Source organism: Leptodactylus fuscus, chromosome 8 (assembly GCF_031893055.1).
Source record: "Leptodactylus fuscus isolate aLepFus1 chromosome 8, aLepFus1.hap2, whole genome shotgun sequence".
NCBI lineage: Eukaryota > Metazoa > Chordata > Amphibia > Anura > Leptodactylidae > Leptodactylus > Leptodactylus fuscus.
In genome coordinates, this window is record NC_134272.1 from 77709309 (window position 1) to 77731133 (window position 21825).

At 42.5% G+C, this 21825-nt stretch overlaps 1 protein-coding gene across 1 annotated transcript in view; it reads left to right on the plus strand.

The window, feature by feature from the left end:
* LY75 (lymphocyte antigen 75) overlaps positions 1-21825 on the plus strand; it is a 45818-nt gene extending 23993 nt beyond the window's left edge. The window contains exons 13-35 of the mRNA XM_075284451.1: positions 309-451; positions 1028-1109; positions 1729-1797; positions 2269-2392; positions 2714-2749; positions 2848-3038; positions 4271-4332; positions 5059-5132; positions 6065-6207; positions 8036-8141; positions 8320-8480; positions 8570-8699; positions 9875-10104; positions 10191-10353; positions 11334-11489; positions 11595-11717; positions 12205-12399; positions 13036-13259; positions 13772-13943; positions 14693-14851; positions 15998-16120; positions 16597-16764; positions 17456-21825. Coding sequence (XP_075140552.1) covers positions 309-451; positions 1028-1109; positions 1729-1797; positions 2269-2392; positions 2714-2749; positions 2848-3038; positions 4271-4332; positions 5059-5132; positions 6065-6207; positions 8036-8141; positions 8320-8480; positions 8570-8699; positions 9875-10104; positions 10191-10353; positions 11334-11489; positions 11595-11717; positions 12205-12399; positions 13036-13259; positions 13772-13943; positions 14693-14851; positions 15998-16120; positions 16597-16764; positions 17456-17619 — 3198 coding nt within the window. The 3' untranslated portion in view covers positions 17620-21825. The remainder of the gene's footprint in view (positions 1-308; positions 452-1027; positions 1110-1728; positions 1798-2268; positions 2393-2713; positions 2750-2847; positions 3039-4270; positions 4333-5058; positions 5133-6064; positions 6208-8035; positions 8142-8319; positions 8481-8569; positions 8700-9874; positions 10105-10190; positions 10354-11333; positions 11490-11594; positions 11718-12204; positions 12400-13035; positions 13260-13771; positions 13944-14692; positions 14852-15997; positions 16121-16596; positions 16765-17455) is intronic.

Genomic DNA, 21825 nt, shown 5'->3' on the forward strand with positions numbered 1-21825 from the left:
AATCCCTAGAATTTTCTTTATAGAATATATTACAACGTTTCCAAATTGTATTTCTCCCTTTATAGAGTCACAGCAGAGCAATTAAAATCCCTGCAGCTGCTCGCTCTGCCCTGTCAGCAGAATATAGCATGTAGAGTGGGCAGAGTGGCCATGACAGGCTTCTTCCATGAGGACGTATATGCATTGCCTATATCTTACTCACTGGAGAATATCGTAACATTCTTTGCAGATTGTAACGTTTCCATCAGTGTCTCCTTGTGATGTTTTTTTTTTTTTTCATATTTTTTTTCCTGTATTTCTATTTCTAGGTGTTTCATAAAGAGAGACTTCTGAAGCAGAGGACTTGGGAAGAAGCAGAGGGAATTTGTGAAGAGTTTGGCGGCCATCTTGCCAGTTTTACACATATGGAGGATATGAACAAATTGTACTCATTAATACAGTCTTTATTTGGGTACGTCTAACCTTACCTGTACAATATTTTACCCAGAAATGTGTTTTCTCTACGACTGTTAGATGTTATATCATTATTGACAGGAGGAGTTATCCCATGTAAAGTCCAACTCCTGTCTGTGGTCTCCTTATGTCCAATGGATTCCCCATCATATAACTAGCTCTGCGTTATGTCATTCCTCTGTTATTCCTAAATAGACAAGTGGGTGTTACCATTCACCGTAGGTCAAAGGGGTGTGGCCCTTCACAGTCTGGCAGACTTGTCTCTGATTGGATGTCTCCGTGGTTAGGGATACGCCCCCAACTGTTAACACCCAGTTGTCAATTTATTTAGAAATTTCAATTCCAAACAACAGAGGAACAGCACATTGAAGAAATCTAAGGAAAATCGCTCCAGAATTTTTATACCAAGGGGAATGTAATGCGTCTCTGAAACTGATTTAGCAGAAGGGTCGTATTTCTATCTGCATGTAAAATAAAATTTGGATTTTCTGTAACCAGTTCTTGCAAGTAAAGTGTAATTTGTGACGTGACGTTAATCTGTCTGGTTTTGTTTTTGTTTTTTTTTCCATTTTAGCAAAACCAGTAATAAACGTTGGATCTGGGTGGGATTAAATAAGAGGAATCTGGGGAACTGGGAATGGAGCGACGGCCGTGCGGTAAGTTTATTTCTTGTACACAGATGTAGTGTTATAAATGTCGGCCTGTCGTACATTACCTGCACAGGATCCATCAGGATTTCACTTTTTGATCATATTTTACTACTTTTTGTTTTGAGAGCTGAGACGATCAGAAAACATCAACTCTGGTGTCTGAATTTGAGAGTTTATGGCGTTTATTGTACTAATTTTATTCTAAGGTTTGTTGCGGATGAGATGATACCGGTTGTATGGGGGGGGGAGTCACTGCTCTCTCTGCAGTCTCCCTGAATGTCTCCTGCTCCGGGTGAACTATAATGTACTTTGGTCAGGAGACGTTCAGAACGGTGAGGGGTTAAAGGGGTACTCTCTTTTCCGCTTTTCTTGGCTGAGACGAGAAGCCCCATGTCTATGACGACTAAAAATGAGTAAACGTGGCTGCTCTGTGGTGTGCCTGTAAATTCATAGAATTAAAAGAGGTGCCGCAGTGTCTCTGCCTCTCACTGTCACTCCTGTAAGTGCTGTGGCTGAGATGGGAATATCCTTTTAAGACTTGGCTTCACTTTCGTCGAAAGACATTAGTTCTGATTTGTGATTATTCATAAATGTATTTTTATCACGTGATTTCTTTCTTCTCTAGATTTCCTCTACAGTGCTGAGTGATTTCCAGGAGGAAGACTATTCTATTCGGGACTGTGCTGCATTTGAGGTGCGCATAGAGCGTATGCCTAGGTTGCAAACCGCAAAACCAGTTAATCTGTTAGCAGGGGGAAGAAAGTTGGACCAATGTGTATGGGAGGTTTTTCAGTGATTTGTTGGATGTTGGTGTAATTCTGTAATACAATGCATGCAAAAACTAGCTACACCAAAGTGGTCGCACGTGCCCAGTAGCTCAGTCACACTTCCAAATCTGGAGTGATATCTGCTGTTGTGCAGGCTAGCCTATAAGAATACAATAGAAGAACCTACATCGGACATTATAGGAGGGAATCAGAAGAACACCAGGGGGCACAGTAACCAAAGTTTCTTATGTTTTGCCTTATTTAATATTTAATTGTTGCCTGCCCCAATTTGTTTGATATGGGGACTTGGCCTTTGTCAATGGAGGCGGACTTGCAGTATGCTTCTTATCTATTTTTTATTTTTGACAATTTTTTTTTTTTCTTTTTTTAATTTTCAGATAAATCTACCAAAACGAATGTACTGGATGGGGATTATTGATTTATCCTATCCTGAAACAAATTTCAGGCTGAAACCATTCCACTGTGATGCGCGTCTCGATTGGGTGTGCCAGGTACCTAAAGGTAAGTCGGATGATGTGACCAATGCTTATACTCCTTCCATGCTTTTTGTAACCGCGTTCAGCGTACCGTACAGAAAAGGGCCCCCAAAAAAAGTTCCCCTTTATCTCCATGGGACGGACTCCATTGCCTTACTAAATGTAATATGTAGATGGCATTTACTTTTGGAATTTTTTGTACAATTTACTATCTTAGGGTTTTTTGCCTTCCCCTGGATCAACATTGTAGGGGATTGTAGGGTTATAGGTTGGACTTGATGGACTAATGTCTTTATCCAATCTCATCTACTATGTAACTATGTAACTTGAATACTTTTTTTTCTAGGCACAACACTGAAAACACCCGAGTGGTATCAGCCAGGTAATGAAATCCTAAATCTTTCTGCCCTATACCGACCAGCACCAAACCTTTCTCTTTATTTTACATGCCTTCTTCCCATGTCTGTGGGTCTGTTTTAGAGTGGAGAAAAAGAATGGGCGACCCCGTCATCATTGAAGGCTCCGAATATTGGTTCATATCAGATGTTAATCTCAACTACAAGGAGGCTGCGCTGTACTGTGCCAGCAACGGCAGCGAATTGGCCTCTATAGACTCTCTGTCTGCATTGAAACTCGTACAAGAGAAACTGAAGCAACAATTTCCCGATAGTGTAAGAATCATTTTTGTCTAGTAATTTTACATTGAATTTTTTTTTTTGTTTGTTTTTTTACAATGATTTCAGTAAGAGTAATTATGTAACAAACTATACATCTAATTATACAACATTAATAATTCTATAATCATTAATAAACCACTGATTGATTCATATGACAGTAAATATGTAAGAAACTGTACATGTTATTATACAGTATTAATTCTATAATATCATTAATGTTTTTTACTTATTTACTGTCATAGGAATCAATCACTGGATTATTAACCCCTTCCTGACATCCGCCGTAATAGTACGGCGGACGCCGGTTGTTTAACTACGGCGCTGGCCGGGAGTCGGGCAGCCACCATAGCTGCCGGGTGTCTACTGTTTTACCCAGTAGACACCCAGCGCTTATGCCCCTGGTCAGTGCCCACACCGATCGGAGGCATTAACCCCTCCGGCGCCTCAGTCAAAGCTGACCAAGGCGCCATTTTCCCGGTGGTGCATGGGCGCAGCCATTTTGCCGGAGATCGCTGGAGCATGCTCCAGGGCCGAAGTCACGTTGGCATGACAGCCGGGAGCCTTGTACAGGCTCCCGGCCGGTCTGCAGTGATTTTCTTTTGCAGGCTGCTCTATGCAGCCTGCAAAAGAAATGAGAATTTTTTGCAATATATTGCAATGCATTAGCATTGTAATGCATTGCATTAGTGATCAGACGCCCTGGGGTTCAAGAAAAATGAAAAAAAAATGAAATAAATAAATATAGATTATACAGAATAATTAATGGCGGCATCATGAAGAAAGATTTGTCCCGCAGACATTAAGACCTCATATGGCTCTGAGAGCGGATAAATAAAAATGTTATGGGGTTTGGAAGGAGGGGAGTCCAAAACTAAAATAAAAAAAATGCCGTCAGCGGGAAGGGGTTAATGATAGAATTATTAGTATTGTATAATTAGATGTATAGCTCCCTGGTTACAGCTCAGCTAGAAACTGTTACAGCCTGTTATATAATACAAAGGAGATTGGATAGAATAATAAAGTATATTACAAAAATTCTCACCAGACACCCCTGACGCAATAGGAATGTTATCATGGCGCCTTCTGATGGAAGTATGAACATAGGCTAAAATTGTAATTGACATGTACTTGTGGTCCCCCCCCCCCCTTCATAAAAAAACCCCCAACTGCTTGTATATTACCATTTCCTTATTGCTTATACTTATTGATGTCTTCTCGTTCCTCAGCATTTCCGGGGGTTACTGCAAAGCTGGTGGATAAAACCTTCTGAATTCAGAGGACATCACCCGTAAGTGCAGACTCAGCTTCCACCCTTTTTTTTTTTTTTTTTTTTGGGGGGGGGGGGGGTGTCAAGCCCTATGTAATGTATACTTATCTTTTTAATAACACACCCAGTAATAGAGGACATGGAAGGTTTTCTTAAAACCGCCCTGGAAAAATCTGTCCACTGAATTCTTCCCCCTTTCCAGAGATATTGGTGCATTTCAGTTTTGGCTACTGATATCACTGTACTGTGGTGGTGGTGGGGGTGTGTCCTTACAGCTCAGCATCATTGGGGGCAGAGAAGAACCCCCAAAAAGAATAGACTATATGTATAGGCTAAAACATAGCTTTTAATAGATACTTTAAAATCCAAACCTCTTATAAGAACCAGGGTAAGGATAACACATGTGGGTCAGTGTGCATAGTCTGCCAATACATGGGTAAGTAAACCACACAGGCACGGCGACCTCCAGAAAATTAAACTGAAAGGACTCACCAGTCAGATGAAGTGGCAAATATGGAGGTAGCCGCAGTGCTGCACACCGATTCAGAGAAGAACACCCCCCCCCCCCCCCCAACACACGCAGCCCCCGACACATGCAGCTCTGTAATATGAATGGGGCGTCCCTCACTGCCTAGCAGAGCGATGTCTAGTTTTATGGACGATGCATGTGTTTTCTGTTTAGTTTTTTTGCTACTGTTTTTATGATATTTTTCCTCTCCTGTCTGTATTACCTGTTCCACATTTTAGGTTTCTGCTTTATCGCATGTACGGCTCCGGTCCCAGAGAGTGCCAAACTGTATCTGCTTTAAGCCATTTGCCAGGTACTTTATTCTAATATGGTTTTATGGAGTGTTCACTGTTGTTATACCTTACTGTAGCCATGATTGATCTGACATGCTCTTCTCATATACTTGTCATGGGCTACACTGCTATGGGACTCCCATGTTTATAGTGAAAAGTCTATCTGTTCCTGCAGATACATTTGGAAATATTTCAGTGGAGAACCCTGAATTAGACCCCTCACAACCTTTTCTATTCAGACAACCTACTTAAAGGGATGTCCACTTTCTAATATTGATGGCCTAGCCTTAGGCCAGGCCATCAATATTAGATCTGCTTGGGTCTGACACCCTGGGACTCCCACAGATCAGCTGCATGGGACAGCTTGGCTACATGCTGGGAGCCGCACTGCTCATCTGCTATACATGGTATTGCAGCACTGCCTCATAGACTTCAATGTAAACATTACTAGGATCCCTGTTGTCCCAGAGCAGCTGATCTGCATGGGTTCTGGGTGTCGGACCCTCGCAGATCTAATATTCATAGCCAATCCTAAAGGCTGTTTTAGATAGCCCGATATAATGCAAATGAGTGCATCTAGAATCTTATTACACAGGCTGATGCCTCAGTAGTGGGGGGGGGGGATCTCTGCTGCGATTGTTCCTCTTCCATTCGGGCAGGACTATGTGCTAACAACAATCGGCATCTTTTTAACCTACCTAAAAGATGTGATCCATAAACCATTGAACACTCGCTCATTGGTCGGCTAATTGGCAGCGATGTCAGGACAATTTCAGCAGCGAGGTTTCCTAAGAGCGCCCATTGCTGATAATTGCCCTGAATATCGTCCCATCTGGTGGTATCTGAGGAAAATATCTAAGTACATAAGGAAAGTTCTCTCCAGATTATTTATTTTCTTTATTTCTTAGACTTGATACCAATTTTTTACATATTTATCATTTGGTTCCCACAGATCAGTTTAAACCAATAAATTGCAATGACAAGTTCCCATTTATATGCCAAAGTCAAAACTTTTCACTCCTGGAAATTGTGCCGACCAAAGTCATCAACTCGTCTGGAAGCTGCTCCAAAGAAATGACTTTACTTGGAAATAAGGTACATGAGAAAATGAAGAAGGGTCCTTTTAAAGTGAGTCTGTCACCGGAACTTAACAGATCACCCCAGCTCCACAGATAGATAAGTTAGGAACTCCAGACCCAGCATATCACCCGAAGCCCTGCAGATAGGTTAGTGTCACCACCAGAACCAGCATATCACCCCAGCCCTGCAGATAGATAGGTTAGTGTCACCAGAACCAGCATATCACCCCAGCCCTGCAGATAGATAGGTTACTGTCACCAGAACCAGCATATCACCCCAGCCCTGCAGATAGATAGGTTAGTGTCACCACCAGAACCAGCATATCACCCCAGCCCTGCAGATAGATAGGTTAGTGTCACCAGAACCAGCATATCACCCCAGCCCTGCAGATAGATAGGTTAGTGTCACCAGAACCAGTATATCACCCCAGCCCTGCAGATAGATAGGTTAGTGTCACCAGAACCAGCATATCGCCCCAGCCCTGCAGATAGATAGGTTAGTGTCACCAGAACCAGCATATCGCCCCAGCCCTGCAGATAGATAGGTTAGTATCACCAGAACCAGCATATCACCCCAGCCCTGCAGATAGATAGACTAGTGTCATCAGAAGCAGAACATCACCCCAGCCCTGCAGATAGATAGACTAGTGTCATCAGAAGCAGAACATCACCCCAGCCCTGCAGATAGATAGACTAGTGTCATCAGAAGCAGAATATCACCCCAGCCCTGCAGATAGATAGGTTACTGTCACCAGAACCAGCATATCACCCCAGCCCTGCAGATAGATAGGTTACTGTCACCAGAACCAGCATATCACCCCAGCCCTGCAGATAGATAGGTTACTGTCACCAGAACTAGCATAGCACCCCAGCCCTGCAGATAGATAGGTTACTGTCACCAGACCCCCAGTATATCACCGTAGTACTGCAGATACCCTGTTTCCCCAAAAATAAGACATCCCCCAAAAGTAAGGCATGGGGGGGAGGTTTTGTTAAATTGCCTAATATAAGGCACCCCCCGAAAATAAGACATCCCCAAAAACACTGCAGCCGGCAGAACACTGTGCATGATGTTCCATGTGCACAGGTATGCCGGCTGCTTCCTCTGCTGTGATACCACTGTTCCTGCTGCTGTTAGATGAGCTGGGAGAGCATTGTATGCTGCGGGGAGTCCACTCTCCCAGATCATCCCACAGCAGCCGGAACATTTGTATCACAGCAGAGGAGGCAGACAGCTTTCCTGTGCACACGGAGCACAACGTTCAGCCAGCTGCAATGCCCACTAAGTGAGGCTCTCCGGCACAACCGCCGGAAGCCTCGCTAATCTCTGCTAAGCCCCGCCAACCACTTCCACCACCGTGACCAACAGCAGCACCAGCGCTGCTATGAAGATGGGGAAGGTAACTAGCATACCTCCCCACCACCACCACCTCTTGCACCACCTACAACCGGCAGTCATGCCGGCACTCCGTTAAGGAAGCGCCGGCATGACTGCCGATTGTCCGCCGCTCCATAAGACATCCCCCGAAAATAAGACAGGTCATATATTTTGGAAGATAATTTAATATAAGACACTGTCTTATTTTCGGGGAAACAGGGTAGATAGGTTAGTGTCACCAGAACCCAGAAGATCTGTGTGGCCAGATTGATACATTGAGCTCTGGCGACACACTTCCAGTTACAGCTCTATAGCTACATTACTGTAATCTCTACAGAAAACATCACCATAGTTGTCCCCATTCCCTTCCATAGAGCTGAGCTGCAATACCAGAGACAGCCTGTGGACAACTATGGAGCGGTTTTCTAAAGTAAACTCTCTAAACTCTGTTTTGTTTTGTTTTTAGTGTTATATGAAAGTTCCTCAGAAAAATCTAACATACGCTGAAGCATCTGATCTTTGTCATACCTTTGGGGCTGCTCTTCCTTCAATTTCTAACCAACTTGAGCAAGGTAATGTGTAAGTGCTATGTAAAATGTAGTTAATGATTTATTGATTTATTTAGTTCTTTTGACTGCAATACTGTGCGAATGTTTTAGGTGGGGGGGATGTTACAAAGTACAAATGCTTTAAAAATAGTGTTAATAGGTTGTTTTTTTAGTTGTGCCTTTTTTATCTCATATATTTCAGATTATGTCACCTATTTGAGTTCAAATTTGGAACAAAAATTCTGGATCGGTCTCCGACTTACCTTGAATTCTCAGAAGAACTATTGGACTGACGGCTCTGAAATCACATACACAAACTTCCATCCGATTCTACAAGGACGATATAAGAGGTTTCAGTTTGATGTAAGGACTGTGGTTAGAAAATAACTGTATGTAAGATTTGCTGATTTTTATATCTCGATTCCAAAAAATGTTTTCATTTTTTTTTCCAGCCTTTTAATATGGAGAAAAATCAGCAATGTGTTTTTTTCCTGAATGATCCCAAATCTTCATTTGTTGGGAAATGGGACTTCACAGCTTGTTCAGATCAGCAATATGTGTCGTTGTGCGAAAAAGATGCAGGTATGATGGTAGCCTTCACCCCGGGGGGCAGATCTGAATTTATTTGACTCTCTTCATTCAATATCACCAACCTATTGATATCTCAGAGTTTTTATTAAAGGGGAGGTGGGATAGGGGTGAAGTTTCTGATCGGAGAACAGGGACCCACAGGTCTACAAAATCCTTAGTGCTTATTATATTTCCACATCTCCCCTGGGCCTTGCACCTTTTGCTGGCGGATTTTGCCGCAGAATCTGCCTCAAAATCTGCCTGCAAAAATGTCTCCTATTCCTTTCAATGGGAGCCGCATGACCTATCCGCCTGGCAAAACCCATTGCAGTCAATGGGATGTGGAAAAACCGCAATGCGTTTTTTTGCAAAAACTGCTAGCGTTATTTTAAAGAGACTTTCCAGATCCATACACTGTGCTGGAGCACAGTTTCCTAATTCCTGAAGCAGATTTTTTTTCAGCTTGCAAAAAAATCAGTGTGAACATACCCTTAAGGGCTAGTTCACACAGAGTTTTTTGGCCGTGAATTTTGATGCGGAAGCCGCCTCAAAATCCAGCTGTCAAAGTGGCTTCCATTGACTTCAGTAGGACCCGCTCGCTTCTTTTTCCCACTAGCTAGTAACAGAAAATAGAAGCGACATAACCTATCTTGCCACGGATTCTGCGGCTGACTCGATCCGCGGCGCGAGACTCCCTCCCGATAAGGCCCGTTCATTCGGGGCTAATCCAGAGTGGAATGCCGCGACAGGATGCCGGTGCACTGCATCAGCATTACATTGCGGTATGTTCACACGCGGAATCCATTGTCCACCTTGTGACCATACCCTAAGAGACTCGTGCATTTGACAGGTCATCTTGAATGTAAGTTTGGATCACTTCACACGGGTAGATTCGATCCATGAAATGCGGATATGATGTTGGCAATATTCGGACCAAAAACAAAGTCAGGCCCTGAGCTCTCGTCATCATAGTCATACATGATGCTCCTGTCTCATACTGTAACCTTGTTCTTTGGGTACAGGCCTGTAGTCCAGGGTGCAGACAGGGACTCCTAGCATCACAGATCATTCTCAGAATCCGGGTCTTTTAGAATTACAGTGAACATCTGATCTGTATTTCATGGGCAAAGCCGCCCTATAGGAAGGGTGATAATTATTTAGATTTTTTTTTTCTATTTTTTTTCCAGGTAACCATGGTACGCCTGATCAGAGTGTACTTCTAGAAGACCAAGAGTATGAAAAGCGGTCATATAAATTCCTTAAAAAAAATCTGACCTGGTACGAAGCTTTGTCTGAATGTAAAAAAATCCAAGGCATGGAGCTGGTCAGTATAACGGATCAATACCAGCTCTCCTTCATCACAGTCACTGTCAGTGAAGTGGCTGAGCCCATGTGGATAGGACTCTCCAGCCGTGATGTAAGTTTTTGGGTTTTATTTCTCTCTTTAGCATGTTTTTACATACTGTAATGGATACAAGTTGCTAATGTGTTACCTTATAACAGGATGGAGTCCACTATAGATGGCAAGACGGGAGCCCGGTCAGTCTCAACCGATGGTCTGAAGAAAGTCAAGAGGAGGAGTGCACTTATATTGCCTTGGATGGGACATGGAAAACAGAGAGCTGTGACGTGAAGCTACCTGGGGCCGTTTGTCATGTTCCACCTGGTAAATACAGCATAGTCATGGCCATAGGTAGCGATAGACTGGAGAGGACTCATTGAGATATATGGAGGGGGAGGAGATAAGCTGTGACATCATCTGTTGTCAGTAGTGGATGCAATGATGGTTAAGTGGTGTTATCTATAGAGGTGTTCTCTTCTATAGCAATCCTGTCTGTGATTATAAATGAGGTGAATTCTGCAAAGTATACCTTACAAAATGGGAAAGTGGCACTTAAACTTCGTGGCCATAGTAAAAATTCCACAATAAAGATAGGTTTGAAAAAAAAAAAAAAATCTTAAAAAGTGACAGGTTCCCCTTTAGGAACAAAGGAGCCACAGCTCGGTGTCACAATTACAGGACAGTTTCATATAAGCAAAGTTGTCATGTTGTATAAGAGAGGCAGTACTAAATCGACTTTCCAATCCCTTTATTCTCAGGATTGTGAGTCCATGTAGGTCAGACCACCTGCCATTTGGGACCTGTTCACACAGTACTGTATATACACTACACATGCTGTATATGGCCCTCCTACATTACTCAGATTTTATAGTATTTTCCCCATATAAGGTAAAATCTTTTGCAGGATTGTTTTCAGCCCCATTCACTTTAATGAGGTGGTCTGGTTACGGACACTTATCCCCTATCCACACGACAGTGATAAGGGAGATGGAGGACCTAAAGTCTTAAGTGGACTCTGTTCCCCCATCCTCCTGATCACTGGGGTCCTGGCGATTGTGCCCCCCACAGACCCTTATCCCCTGTCCAGTGGATAGGGGATACGTTTCCATACCAGGACAATCCCTTGTTCAAGTTATTACAGTCTTAGGGCAGATGCAGGGAATGATCACTTCTGATTCTCACCATTCCAGATTGTATACATTGTTGCATTGTCTTCCATTTGCATTTACGCTGAATACTAATGTGATCTTCTTCTGCCTTTTTGCACCCCCAATGCTTTATTCTTTTTTACAAATGTTTTACAGAAAAACCTGAAAACAAGACGTCCAGCAACCACATCGAGTGCCCGCACAGGATTCGGGACACCATATGGATTCCATACAGAAATAGCTGCTATGCTTTCCTGTTAACACATAAAAGATGGGTGCAAGAAGGATCGCAATATATCTGCCGTGCTCTCCGTATGTATCTGTAGGGGGGGATTTCATGTATTTCAGCTCTTGCAGTGATCCTGGAATAGAAATCCGTTGTTGTCAGTATTGTATTGTGACCGTGCTGTCTTACAGATGAAGATGCCTACGTCCTGAGCATCAGAGACGAGGACGAAAATACATTTGTCTTCAATCAACTCCAGCCATATGCCGACCTGGCCCGATGGGTTTGGTTGGGACTTGTATATGATAGCAGTAGTAAGTGTTGATCTTTTGACTTATTTACACCTTGGAGTTGGTCATCAATTGAAAAGTCTTGGAAAAATCCCTTTAAAAGTCATGAATAGCAGATCGGTGGGGGTGTTCTGCCACCCTCACCGATCAGAGGATTGTAGGGTTCACCATGCACCAGATCCATGCTCAATACATAGCGTACGCTGTGCTGTGGCAACACCTAATCTCCTTCACTTAAAATGGATTGCACTGTAGTAAGCAGGCACGGCCACTACACTATATATGGCGCTGTGCACTGCATAGCTGATTAGTGTAAGTAGATATCGTGGTCCCTCTAGTGGTGGCTACAGGTAGCCACAATTTTATCCTTTAACTCTCTGCTCCATCCCCCATAAATTATAAATTATGATATGAAGTGGCAAATATATGGACCCAAAAACAAATTTTTTTTTGTTGACATGTAATTCTACATTAATTGACCTCCTAACCTTCATTGTTGTTCATTTTCCAGTCAATGGTTTCCGCTGGCATGATGAGACCTATGTACGATACTCGAATTGGAGAGAGGGCCGACCAAACGTGACAGATGACAACTTCTATGCAGCTATGAGAACCGACGGCTTTTGGGATATTTATTCTAATCCTAAGGATGTACAGCTGGTTTACCTTCAGCAACACTCTATTGTGGCCTGCAAAATCGAAAAAGGTAACTAGTATTACCAGTATGTGTTTACTGGATCCGCTCCTATAGAGAGATGATGGGACCCCTGAAGCAATACGGAAGCATAGGTAGGGGGCGGAGAGGGATACATGCCATGGTTCTATGGGATATACACAATCTCCATACGTTTGGGGCAGATCTGTTCCCCCTCCACACACATGCACACACCGCTTTTTATAGTGGGGGGGGGGGAGTTGCAAAATGGGTGTTTGCAACTTTTTGAGAAATAGCCAAACAACAAGCTATCACATGCCCCAAAGGTGTGTCTGGAAGCTCGTGCGTTGCAACAGGTACATATATCATCAGCAACTGCACTCGTGCATCCGTGCGGTTGCAACTTTTTGAACATTCCCCTTTGGAATATTCCGGAAATGCTATATCCAGAGCCTGCTGCATTTGGAACCACTGATTCCAAAAATAATCTGCCTCTTTATTATACTAGGGGAACCGCCAAAATTGTCATGTCTAGTCCACAAGCTGACCATCTGATGTGTGGTCGGAGCCTCCTGACTCTCCCTTGACAGGAGATGAGGACCACTCTGTTGGATTTTAACATGAGTTATAGGTTTTTGTATTGAGACCTGCAATAAACCTAGACTAACCAGTAATGTTTCTTTTAAGGATCCAATAGCGATTACGTTTTGCCAATGCCGACAGCTATACCCTACTCAAACATGACGTACTTTGTGCTTAAAAATCAGCTGTCGTGGATTGATGCAGTGAAGCAATGCAAGAAGAGCGGCGGCCACCTGGCCAGTGTGCACAGTCAGCAACATCAATTGTTCCTGGAGTATATTGTCAGGCTCGATGGATATTCACTGTGGATTGGGCTGTGGAGTAATGATGTAAGTGTTCGGATCTCAACACAAAAACCCCTTCTGAAAGTGAAGTCCGCGTGACCATCAGTCAGTCCCTGCATGTGCCTTCTGGTCACGTGTATTAATATGGACAATACAAAGAAAAATGTAAACCCCATCAATATTTGGTGTGACCTTTGCCCTTTGGAGGAGGAGTCCTGGAAGTGATGATACGGCCCCCGCAGATTTAGCCTTGATCTCAACGTCATCCAGTCTGTCTGGGATGACATGTAGAGACAGATTGATTGGACAAGCCTACATCCACAGAAGATCTGGGCTTAGTTCTCCAAGATGGCGGCGGGAACAACCTCCCTGCCTAGTGCTTGCCAAAAACTGTTTGTACTGAGAGGAAGGCAAAGGGCAAAGGTCACACCAAATATTGTCTGGTGATCGTTTTATACATTGGCGTTAGCTTAGCCTGTTGAAAAAAAAAAAAAAAAAAAAAAAAGTGAAAACTTTTAAAAGCTTTTTGGAATTCTCACTATACCTTTGGCTAATAGGGAACCAATATGGAGTGGTCGGATGGGAGGGACATCAACTATGCAACAAACTACTTCCGAAAGAAGCTCCAGCTTGGAGACTGCGTATACATGGATAAAAAAGGAGTCTGGAAAATACAGAACTGCAGTCAGACGCTAAGTGGCGCAATATGTTATAAAAATTACTCTACAGGTAAGTTGTATCTTACTGCTGTGTGGAATTATTTACTCGTCAATCTGATGTTCTTATTGTGAACGCTCTTTGTACTTTATTTATTTCATAGCTAGAAAATGGTATATAAAGCGCTGCCCTCTAGTGGTCGGGTGGTTATTGCAAAATGAATTATGAAAAAATTTGTCATTGTGATGAATGTAAGATCACTGGTAATGATGGGTGATTCTAGCAAGCTTTGGATTGAAGCATAAGTGCTATTTGTGAACGCTGTGGTCTCTCCAGACCCCAGGATATTAAAGGTTAAGGGTCCAGCGAAGTTGCAGGGAAAAAAAAAGCAAGCACTGCTACCTTTCTGCACCTGTCCAGGGCTCCAATGGGACATCCGTTTCTCTCTTGCGCTGTCCTCTTGCCTCCTGAGTGACCTCACAGGCCCCAGGGAACCTCCGAGACTTAAAGGTTTCACTCATAGGACCCCCACCGATTATGAAAATGGTGGTCCCTGAGCCATCTGTGTGAATGAAGGGGTAATGTGCACCACTCCATTTAGTGCTATGGAACCAACAGTGCAACGCTTTGTCTGTCACCATAGAAGTGAATGGAGCAGTGGTCATTCATACATACAGGGAGTTTGGGGCTCCCGTTCCTGCAGTCACATCCCCAGTGATCATACGTTTATGCAGAAGTTTATGGGAAGTAAATAATAACTGTCAATAACAGACTGTAATGTTATATGTGGGGTTTTTTGACGTGAATCCTTTGTTTTCCAGCGCAGTTAAAAGTTACTAATCAAGACGAGCTTTGCCCCAAAACACCCGGCACGGGGAGCTGGGTCCGGCACAAGGATTTCTGCTATGGATTTGATGTGAAAATTTACAACTACTCTGTATTTACCAATGTGGAGGCCAAAAATATGTGTCAGACTGTGGGTAAGTCATCAGTTTTATGTGCCAATATGCAAGAAAGCTAGACAAGTGTATATGTACAGTGTATATTGTGTGTATTAGAACCCAATGTGGCAGCTTAAAAGGGAGTATGTCACCAGAACCAGCATATCACGCCCGCCCTGCAGATAGATAGGTTAGTGTCACCAGAACCAGCATATCACCCCCGCCCTGCCGATAGATAGATTACTGTCACCAGAACCAGCATATCACCCCAGCCCTGCAGATAGATAGGTTACTGTCACCAGGACCAGCATATCACCCCAGTCCTGCAGATAGATAGGTTAGTGTCACCAGAACCAGCATATCACCCCAGCCCTGCAGATAGATAGGTTACTGTCACCAGGACCAGCATATCACCCCAGTCCTGCAGATAGATAGGTTAGTGTCACCAGAACCAGCATATCACCCCAGCCCTGCAGATAGATAGGTTAGTATCACCACAACCAGCATATCACCCCAGTCCTGCAGATAGATAGGTTACTGTCACCAGACCCCAGCATATCACCCCAGTCCTGCAGATAGATAGGTTACTGTCACCAAGACCAGCATATCACCCCAGCCCTGCAGATAGATAGGTTAGTGTCACCAGAACCAGCATATCACCCCAGCCCTGCAGATAGATAGATTAGTGTCACCAGAACCAGCATATCACCCCAGTCCTGAAGATAGATAGGTTACTGTCACCAAGACCAGCATATCACCCCCGCCCCGCAGATAGATAGGTTAGTGTCACCAGCACCAGCATATCATCCCAGCCCTGCAGATAGATAGGTTAGTGTCACCAGAACCAGCATATCATCCCAGCCCTGCAGATAGATAGGTTACTGTCACCAGAACCAGCATATCACCCCAGCCCTGCAGATAGATAGGTTAAGGGTGACCTTAATGAAACCATGTTTTCTCCTTGTTAATCGCTACTTCAATTGCAAAAATGTTGCTGTTTTTGTAATATGCAAATGATCTCATGGGAGTAATGATGATGATGTCATTGCTCCAGAGTTAATTTGTATATTGACAGACAGCAATATCCTGCAATAGAGGTCATTTAAGAAGGAAAAAACATTGTTTAATTCTGGTCACCAACTCCCTTTAAGAAAACAACATGCATCCTTATTTTTTTTATTACAGATCCCACCTCTTCGTTGCTGACTATAAATGATGAAGAAGAAAATACCTTTGTTAGCAGATATCTAATGACTGATCCGTATGTTACCAGCAGAATTTGGCTTGGAGTAAATTCCACCCGGACTGGTAAGGTTTGAAAGAAAAGGAAATATGATAATAGAAGCTGGACCATCTGTATTTTGTGGAGATATGCATACTGATATACTTGTATATAGTGTTGGTAATCTTGCCTATGTAGGCCTCTAGCGGTAGACTAGCTGTTTTCAACTCTCCCACCCGTTAATGATAATGAGACAACTTTGCTCATTAAGTCCCTGTCTATACAGCAAAGCTGGCAGGTGATCTTCAGAAAGGAAGTACTGCTAACCTTTTATGTCCGCAATAGCGTCCATTGTGAGTGCTGATGCTTACTGTTGTCAGAATTGGGAGGGATCCGTTTTTGTCATTGCTGCAGCTCCCAGCGGTCGCATTGTTGGTTGGAAAACACCTTTAGATTGTAAGCTCTTGTGGGGCAGAGAAAGGTGCAAGTGAATGAAATCTCTGTAAATGACTGCAGACTTTGGTGACTCAGACTGATATAGTACATCCCTCCTATATTCCAGGCGAGAAGTCAGTGTGGCTCGATGGCTCCCCTCTGAAGTATGCAAACTGGGGGTCTACACAGAATGAAAAAACAGGCCCGTGTGTTATACTGCTGCCTCAAGACGGAACGTGGAGTAAAGTACCCTGTGCACCAGGACAAGGGAGAGTCATCTGCAAAGCACCTCTTAGTAAGTTCTCGAGATTACAGCAATTGGGGGGGGGGGGGGTTTGTTTTATTTTGGGGTCTGTGTGGTTTCCACTCAGTCTCTGCACGAAAAATCTGGAGAGAAAATGCTGCTTGCAGTGCTTTTCTCTTCCTATTTTTCATGCAGAGAGGGGAACAGAATGGCCCAAACACAGATGTGAACCGGCCTTATGAAGTCTTTACACTTTTTGTTCCAGTAGAATATTTCTGTATTCACATCTGATTTGGGGGACATGTTTGGATTCTGCAAAAAATGCACTGCATCCTTCTAGTGAATGTTCGCCTTGTATTATTATGCTGTATCAGGTCTAGATTTTGTATATTTTTATCCTGGTCATTGCTGATCTGACACAGAGCTCCAAAACCCCTAAATAGATATAGATACAAGACATAGAGGAAACTTCGGCACTTTCTGGGACTGTGAACGTTTTAAAGGGATTGAATGGGTCAGATAAATCTTTGAAAAAAATGACCTATTACATTTTTCTCTCAATAATAGAGGGGTATGCTCACATTGGTTGACCCTAAATTAGCAAAAATTGCTGCAAATTACATGCTTCAATTGATACATTGTGAAACATCCATCACCAGTTATTTCTTGTGGAGGGACCAGTGAGAGATAAGGGGTTAACCATGTCCCTACTAATTCTATATGTGTGTTCCTCTTGTCCTAGGGTCCAGTGGTGCAGGACCTGCAATTGCATTTGCAGTATCCCTGATCCTCGTGATCGCCATCGGAGGTCTTGTCTACCTGTATAGAAAGAGAAATCCTTTCTCCTCTTCGGTTCGGTACAGGCGCGCAGAGGACCAGATGGAGTCCATGATCGATTATTCTTAGGACTGTTGCAAATATTTGACTTGCGTTTTATTTTGCACAATTGGAAAAGTTTCTTTTTAGCTTTTTTATGGTTGTGTTTTTGGTGTTTTTATTTAGTTTGTTCTCCAACAGATCCGAAGACTACTACAAAACCAGGGCTGTGGAGTCTATAGGCCAAACCAAACCACCGACTCCTCTGTCGGCCAAACCACCCACTCCGCTGTCGGCCAAACCACCGATTCCTCTGTTGTCCAAACCACCGATGACTCCTTCATAAATTGTTGTCGGCCATGGTCACTCAGAAGCCGTAAAGATCTTCTAATTCACGTAAAAAGCAGTCATTGATTCCCACGAAAGTAACTATGTAACAAACTAGACATCTAATTATACAATATTAATAATGGATTTCAAACAATTAATCATTTTATTTTAGATCCACAATTTTTTTTCTGATTCCAACTCCACAGCCCTGTATGATACTGAAAAACTATCTGTGTGGGGGTTTTTGGATACTTGATGATTTTTTTTTAAGCCAAATTTCAAACTTTTTGGTTGTTGCTAAAATGACTTTGTGTTGTGCAAGTTTTTATTTTGTTGGAGAAAATTTTGAGAAAAGAAATTGTAATTTTGTATGGTTTAGTGGGTTACAAATTTAAGGGATGTAGTAAGGCTGGGCGATTTCGATTAAAATCTCAGGCATTTTACTTCGATTTTTGATTCATGGGGATTGTTTAGGTCACTCCACTTTTAAACCACTCCATTTTTACAGTATGACTAGGACTATGTGCACCCAGCAGTTTAGTTCGAATCAAACATGCCAAACCAGAACTGCTATTATATTCTGGAGTCTTTTCAGACCCCGGAGTATAATAAGTAGAGTCCCAAAAATCAGTGTTACTCAACACTCCTGGGCTCAGGCATGGCTCCTGCTCATTCTGGCACTTCTGACTGAGGACCGCGAACTCTGAGGCTTTTGATTGGGGCTCAGTGGTCACATTTGGTGTATCTACGTCATGACACCAAATGGCCAGATGAGGCCTACCATGGTCCCTGACATCACTCAGAAGTGCCAAAGACAACATGGAGTCACACCAGAGCTCAGGAGAGGTGAGTAGCACAGATTTTTATGTTTCATCACCTTTCCCAGGCCTCTGATCATTATACTGTGGGGTCTGAATATATTCCACAGTATAACAATTACAATTTGGACAGGTTCGGTCTGAACTTAACTGCAGGTAGAACCTCATGAATATTGTAATAACTGAAAAACAATAACCAACGTGAACAAAATCATATTGGTTATCCGGGTTGATGTTCAATTTCGTTTGTTTCGATTAATCGCCCAGCCCTAGAATATAGAGACATGACACCCAGCAACCAAATATCTGCACCCCACCTTAATATGGGATGCTTTGCTTTTGTCTTTCGTCTGATGCTTTGTAATTGAAGTTTTTAGCTGTGCCTTATGTGATTTAGGGGTCTCTGCGCCCCTGAGATTCGGGCTACTTGGTGCCTTCAGTTTGAGAGAATTCTTCATTGGCAGTAGAAAAGCCCGTCCTGGAGCTCTAAATGCAGATCTAACCTATGAAATACATGAGAGCATGAGGTGCAGATATTTTGGTTACATATATTATTGTTAGTAAAATTCCATTAATCCAGCGCTTGATAATCCACAAATTTGATCAAAAAGACCCAAATGAGGAATTCCTCTGATTTAAAAAAAAAAACTTTTTTTTTTTTTTTTTTAAGATAATTTTTTCTTAATATTTTCTCTTAGGTTTATTCTTCCGGAATTTTATGAGATTTTGATACTTTGTCACCAGGTCCTCCCATTGCTGGATTAAAGGAATTTTAGTGTGTGGCTGTATAGTTAGGCTGTCATATGATTTTTTTTTATCATTATTATTCCTAATGCTACTGTAACAACAGAATGTTTATTTTTATTTAAATCTGAATATGGTAATTTATTAGTAGCAGAGATTAGGAGGAAATTTTACTGTAATTTGGGAGATTATGGAGTTTAGTTTAGCTTTACACATATTTAGTACATTTGTCTTGAAGATGGGAAGATGTGCAGTATTTATAACGTGCCTACAATTTGTGCAGGGTTAGATAACAAGGCTGCTTTCTTCTTCCGCCATTGGTTACATGACAATGCTCCAGTTCAGTCCTATGAATGAATGAGACTGAACTACAACTTGTGACCAGCGGATGTGATGTCACCAACTGAGTAACCAAAATCTGTTAATGGGGTGAGGTCAGCTCATGGGTAGCCTTCAAGTTGATAATATAATGGATTAGCATTCAGCAGAATCTTGAAAAAGTTTATATAATGCCACGTCTTCGTGAATTTGGGCCGTCAGATCTTCCAAGTTCTAGAAACCATCTGCAATGTTTTCTGATCCTGCACAAATCCTTTAAAGGGAGATTGCTGGTGTTTTATACGTATTAAACTAATATTGGTGCCAGGTTGGGCACTTGAATATGTGGAAACTTACCTTTACAGCTGCAGATAGGGAGAAAACAGACTGCTATTGCATCTGTAGATGTTTGCAGGCTCCTCGGGGGCGGTCTCAAGTCTGGCAAATGCTCTACTCATTGGTAACTTCTGCCCAAATCTTTGGTCACAGCTCAAGCATTTTGTCATGTAACAACTTAAAACCACAGAGCAGAGGAGGTGTTGGACGGGGTATACTGATGAGCCATAGCACTTGCTGGGCTTGGCGCCGACCTACCAGCTGTATGCACGGCCATGATGCCACATGTGTTTAAGTTCCCTATCTATCCCTGTATTTTTTTGTTCAGTTGAAGCTAAACTAAAGAATGATTGCACAGTACTGCTAATAACATGGACACGATTCTCAAGCTGCTGTAAATATATAGAGTAGATGCAGGGTGTGATGTGTGTGTTGAATGAATAATAGGGGGTATCAAAGGGTTTGTATGATGATAGAAAAGGGTTTGGGGTTTTCCTATTAACAGCGCCACTCTAGTCCAGTTGGTAGCAGTTGGTATTGCAGATTAATTTTAAAAAAAAAAGTCACAGGCCATGGACTACAGTGGTGCAGTTTTTGGAAAATGAAAACTCAGCTATTTTAATTTCTAATCTCCTGCTATGCCTTTAAGTGATAATGGTCTATAATAATTCCTCCAGCTTGTACAGATGGTGGAGGGGCAGCTATAGGACCCCCTGATGCCTTAAACTTCTGAATGCACAATACTTGTAAAGCCATAACGTACATATATTTGCACTATGCAGAAATTCATCCTTCTACTTATTGCTGTACATCTAATATTATAGACGGATCTGTATGTAATGAGGAGCGCTCCTACTGCCAGTACATTAAAGCACATGAATACCACTCCAATGGAATAAATCTGTAAAACACTTTGGCCTATATTTCTTAACAAAAACATTGTTTTTGTGTTACTTTGTTTACAACCTGTATTTGGGCTGCCTGCAGGCACCACTAGGGGGAGCTTCGGAGCTTGTAGTATACATTGAAATCAATAGCTAAACAGGAAGCTCCCTCTAGTGGTGGTCTCTAGAAGTGTAAGATTTGGAGCTTTTTACCACCATTAGTAGTGCACATGGTCATAAACCATGGCCCTATCTGCAATACAACATGACATTATGGTAAGCCAGTCTAACACTCCAATGTCACACTGAGTTATTTGCAAATGTTTCTCTATGATATTGTCTCACCCAAAGGTAAATACAGCTCATGCTATATATGTACTATGTGGGGTTGCTATTGTAACACTAGAGAGAGCGTATGAGCTGATTGTATACAGTCTATAGTAGAGTCTCATGTATAAACAGTATACAGTAAGCTCTTCATCCCCCCATAATGGCGCCTGCAGGCAGACAGAATTTTGTCATTTGCAGATTAATCAGAACAGAATTTTGGATCCATTTAGATAACAAGCCGGTGTCCACTTTACATTGTCTCTTCTATCTGTTTGTATATCTCAGCATCTTGTTCTCAGCATGAATAACCAGATCACATTTTCATCCTCACTTTAAGAACCCGTTGGGAAAGATTACTGGAAAAGGAAAACTTGGAACAAATCTCCAGTGATCTTATAAGGGAAATATCTGCTTATATGTAACTTTTATATGTCAGATCTATACCTAAGAACAATGCATTCAGCCTGTGTCTAGTTCTGTGTCCTAGAATTATAGAAATGCAATGCGATGTACATTAAACCTGTTTTTATACAAAA